Source organism: Nicotiana tabacum, chromosome 18 (genome assembly GCF_000715075.1).
Source record: "Nicotiana tabacum cultivar K326 chromosome 18, ASM71507v2, whole genome shotgun sequence".
Lineage (NCBI taxonomy): Eukaryota > Viridiplantae > Streptophyta > Magnoliopsida > Solanales > Solanaceae > Nicotiana > Nicotiana tabacum.
The window spans coordinates 57,965,663-57,970,485 of NC_134097.1; the positions used below are offsets into that span (position 1 = coordinate 57,965,663).

Below are 4,823 nucleotides of genomic sequence, written 5' to 3' on the forward strand. Positions count from 1 at the left end.
ATATCTGAATGAGAAACCCCTTGTAACTTGGTCATTTTAAGGGGTTGGTGACTATTGTTCAGTCAGACGTTAATTGCTTTGGTTTACATTGCTCTTCTCCGATATCTCATGAAGGCACCACATAACAGTTGAATAAACTCTCAATAGATTAGAGGAAGGAACATAAAATTTGAGGACTTTTGCAATTACAAATGTTTTGTCCCGTTATTTTTCTATATTAATCAAAGAACTAATTTATGATACATACATTATAGACTATAGAGAGTGATCCTGATTTAAACTTTTCTAAATATTATATTATATATTTAGGAAAGGGAAGAACAAATAAGAGACATTACTTATCATGATCAAGCTTTTGAAACTAGTAAAATGCCAGTAGCATTCTCAGAATTAATACAAGAGATCTCTTCAACTATTTTCTCAAGTGCAATATCATCTTTTAGTATATCTGAATGAGAAACCCCTTGTAACTTGGTCATTTTAAGGGGTTGGTGACTATTGTTACCCCAATTTGATTCAATAGCCAACAAGCTTAACATATTCACCGTGCCATCTCCATCCCCATACACAATCTCAGGCCGCTTATCGAAGTCGCCATCTCCATAGAACAACGTCTCCGGAGTTTTAACCCCACTGCCAATTATGCAAGTGACGGGCACTTGAGGCGCAGTTGAGTTGTCGAGTAGGGGCAGAATACGCGATGTGTAAGGCAAAACTCCCTGAGAGAAGCCGATATCCTTGAAGAATTTCGGGATATCATGAGCTGAGTATGCAGCATTCGGAGTAATAACAAGTGGTCTTGTTGTCCCAAATACTTTTGGAGAAGGCAAAAGCCACATGTTACTTTCAGAACTCCTTTGTTCTTCCCTTACTAGCAATGGATTGACTAAAGGCACTCCAAGTGTATTCCCTGAAGCAAAAGTGACCATCTGATCAACTGTGCCTCCCCAGGGTGCGGACAATGCTATGAAATGTTTGATGTATTTTTGGCACCAGGATTCCGGATTTCGGTTGAGTAGTTGGAGGATAAATAACCCTCCTAAGCTGTGTGAAAGAAGAATTATAGGTTTTCCTGCATTTGAATTGCTTGCAGTTTCTATTAGTTCTTTTAGATCCATGAGGAATTTGGTACCAACATGACTAGGATGACCTTCAGCAGCTAAACCATAACGAAAATCATACGGTGCTCCAAAGAGGTTTCTGCCATCTCTATAGCCGAATTGTTGCAAAGCGTTCACGAGGGGCGCCATATATTCTGTAATTTTCCTGCAAATTTGAAGTCGTTCATGAAAACTACACAAAGGTTTTATTTGACTCAAGTTATTTTTCTACACTTTATGCTTATAAAACATTTTAATGAACTGAACTGAAGTTCGGGTTATCATTCCAACTACTAACGTGCCTAATGTGCAATTTAGCTAGTAATTTAGGTGTCACTTGGGAACAAAGGTTGTATGGGATAAAATTGATTTTTAACAAATGGTCGAATGGTAACATGGCAGGTGAAATCGAAGGTAAGAAAAAACAAGCCAGGCAACAATCATTACCGGACACAACGGATGTAATCGACATTGGTAAATCCCGAAGGTAGCATAGTTAATGGCAGGAGATCAAGAGTTTGCTATCGGATAGCATTCAATGAGGGGAATGTTCTCTAATATTACATGAGCGACCATTGCAAAGAATATTTGCATTCATGGTCTGCTTTTACATATTCATCAATTACTCTTTTATTATCATTTACGAAGAGCTTGATCCTATGATCTTGTTTCCCTAGGTAAAGCTATAAATAGAAGGCTCATAACCCATTATAAAGACACGCAATTCTCAGCATACAAAAGATTTATTTTATTACTTTTGCTCTCAATTAAGCAGCTTTACTTGCACTTTGTCGTTACTTTTACTTTTATCTTCGGAGGCATTACGTTTGGAGTCAGGCTTGTCATTTTCTTCAATTTCAATTGCTAATTTTAATATTTATTTTATTTCGCTGTTATTTTATGGATCAAATCAGTTTGCTTGTCTATAAACCACGTAACAAATGTAACTGTATTGTTTTACGGGTAAACAAAGGTTATACCGGTAACTTATCACAATTATAGCTTGCATGCATTATCAAATAGAAATTGGTCAGCCATTAAATTAACCATTTTCATTTGACAAATTAATACTCATGATTAACCTTTATTAGGAACAAAAACTCAGAAGTATAATGTATGCTCATAATTCTAAATAAGGACAATAAATGGGAACTTACTTGAGATTAGGATCAAGATAAAGAAGTGACGTAGTAGAACCAAAGTTTGTAACTCTAGTCTGCACACCAGGGGCATTATAATAATCATCTAAGTTAGTGTCATAGTAAAGCTTCATCCTCTGATTAAAACACTTGGTAAAGGGTGCCAAAAGTACACTTGTATCAAACCATATCCTAAACCAACCTTCAAAATCTTTCTTTAATGGGTACCATCTGTTGCACACCAAGCTTGTAGGCTTGTACTCTTTGGTCAATCTTGCTTCAAACTGGTTCCCACCAGCTCCTGGTACTAAGATCAGAGGGTGGAGGTTTGAAGTTGATTGACAAGTGTACAACATCATAGCCGTTGAAACTATGATCATGGATATGTCTAGGACTTTCATGACTAACAAAGTTGAGAAGGAACAGAGAGGAAGTTGTATATGCCCATTATGATTGGATTATGATATGGAGATCACTTATTCATTTTCTTTGTGGTGGATAATGTGTTGACGTGTTTAGTTGCATAATGGGCTTTTTGGGACTTCACTTTGGGCCTCCATCAGTGCTGATTGGAGGGCCACAAAGACCACAAGGATACTTTTTAAAATGGGGGATTTACCTCTATATCCAATTTTTGGGTCACAATTGAACTTATACCCGTTTTGCAAAAAAAAATTGCAAGTCTACTCACTTTTGGAATAACTTCAGATATACGGGCCTGAAGTAGCAAAAACTTATGTCTGAAGTTTGAACTTCAGAATTTTTTGACTGAAGTGTGACACTATCAAAGCAAAACCTCAGATATTTTCGCTTGAAGCTTGGGCTGAAGAACTTTAGTTCATAGTGCAAACTTCAGACAAAATAGTCGGAAGTTCTTCAGTTTGTAGTGCAAACTTCAGACTTGGAAAGGAGAAAAGAGAGCGATAATTGAAGCTAAACATGGAGAAGATCTTCTTATGGCAGAGAAGACAGCAGCAAAACACCGTGCCACTGAAACTTCTCCAAAGAAAACTCTCCTTGGATGTTTTTGAAGTGGCAAATTATCAGATTGATATACATTATTGGTCATAAACATTGTATAGTGAAGCTTGTGGATTGTGATTTTTTTTGCATTAGAAACATTGTGAGATTATGCCTTGTAAAACCAATTGCTTTCGTTGTTACAAGCATAACAATTTATTCAAGTGTATGCAACATCTGAAGAAACTTGTATTGAAAAAATTTAAGAAACCATCCATGTTAGCAATATGATCAACTCCAGAAGAAGCCTCTTTACTCAAAGTTTTGAAATCAATAATACTTGCATAGAGTTTCATGTGTTTGAGAGAGAAAAGAAGAGGAAAAGAAAGGAGGAAGAAAGGAGCGCACAGGTCGCAGGAAGAATGAAGCGCCTAAAGTTGTAAAAATTAGGGTATAGGTTAAATAAATTTAAAAATATGGGTATATGTTAAATGGAGGCGATCAAATAAGGTGCCCGTGCAATTTTTACGCAAAATACAAGCAAGAATTTACGTTGGATGTCCTTGTTAACAAACACTAACAATTTTAGACTCCCGCCGGAAACTCCTCCTCCTCCTTCTTCTTCCTCCTTTCAATATATCCAACTCATTGCTTATTTGTGCTTGGATTGATTTCAACGAAGAAAATCGTAGACACCATTGTTGGGTTGAGCTTGACAAACTTGGTATATTGATTTTTTGAAGTTTGCATTGAGTCTAACCATTGAAAATTGTTAGGTCGAGCTTAACATAGTGAGTATATCAAATTTGGGGTCAATTAACTTAATTTTGAAGCAAAAATATTTTAGTTAATATCTAACACGGCAACGGCAAGTTATTTCACCACAAATTCTTACGGATCGCCAGGATTTCAACCACAATCCTAAAAGAATCCTAGCGATCCTTCAGGATTTGGCCAGAAATTAGATGGATCACCATTACTTGTGATTGTCACGATTTTGACACATATTTTTGCAAAACTATTAGTTAATGAGGTCAAAACTTAAACGGTGATACTAAAAGTCCTATTTGTACAAATCATAGCAGGTCCTAGTAAATAGAAATTATGCGTGTTTCATCTGTTAAATGGTCTTGATCAGTCTATACAATGAACGAAAAAGTCTAATAAACCAATATGCAAGATAGAAAAACCGATCTATGGATGATTCTAAAAAAATGAAAGTTTGATATATCTTCTCTATGCGTCAAGATTATTATATTTTATTATTGATTTTTCGTCAAGTATGGACTTGACGGGTTAAAAATTCAAGGTACAAGCATCAAGAAACCTTATTTAAATTTGATATCCGCAACAAGTAAAATGAATATATACATAACATATGTATTTAACTAAATCTTCATCATCTAATTCAATAATATCCTTATTCCAATAACATGACCCTTCAACCTATAATACTTTTGATTAATCCACCAGACCGAACAACCGTTTCCTCACTCCATCTAGATTACATCAAATACAATGAGAAAGTTATTCCAATGCTGTCATCGCCTCAACGGCATCACTCACAACCTTCATCCATGTTCCTTCAACTACCAGCTGTTAGAAAAATAATAAACAAAATTGG

The 4,823-nt window shown here is 35.8% G+C and overlaps 1 protein-coding gene across 1 annotated transcript; it reads right to left on the reverse strand.

Annotated features, from left to right (window-relative positions):
- Positions 1–281: 281 nt before the first annotated feature.
- On the reverse strand, positions 282–2,705 carry LOC107818357 (lecithin-cholesterol acyltransferase-like 1). Its single transcript, XM_016644362.2, has 2 exons — positions 2,258–2,705; positions 282–1,266 (listed from the first exon to the last, which is right to left on the reverse strand). The coding sequence occupies exons 1-2, from the start codon at positions 2,638–2,640 to the stop codon at positions 348–350; spliced, it is 1,302 nt and encodes a 433-aa protein (XP_016499848.1). The 5' UTR covers positions 2,641–2,705; the 3' UTR covers positions 282–347.
- Positions 2,706–4,823: the final 2,118 nt, after the last annotated feature.

Coding starts and splice junctions, on each gene's coding strand:
- LOC107818357 (XM_016644362.2), bottom strand. CDS start 2,640: ATGAAAGTCCTAGACATATCCATGATCATAGTTTCAACGGCTATGATG. Junction 1,267..2,257: donor TATCTTGATCCTAATCTCAA/GTAAGTTCCCAT, acceptor TCAAATTTGCAG/GAAAATTACAGAATATATGG.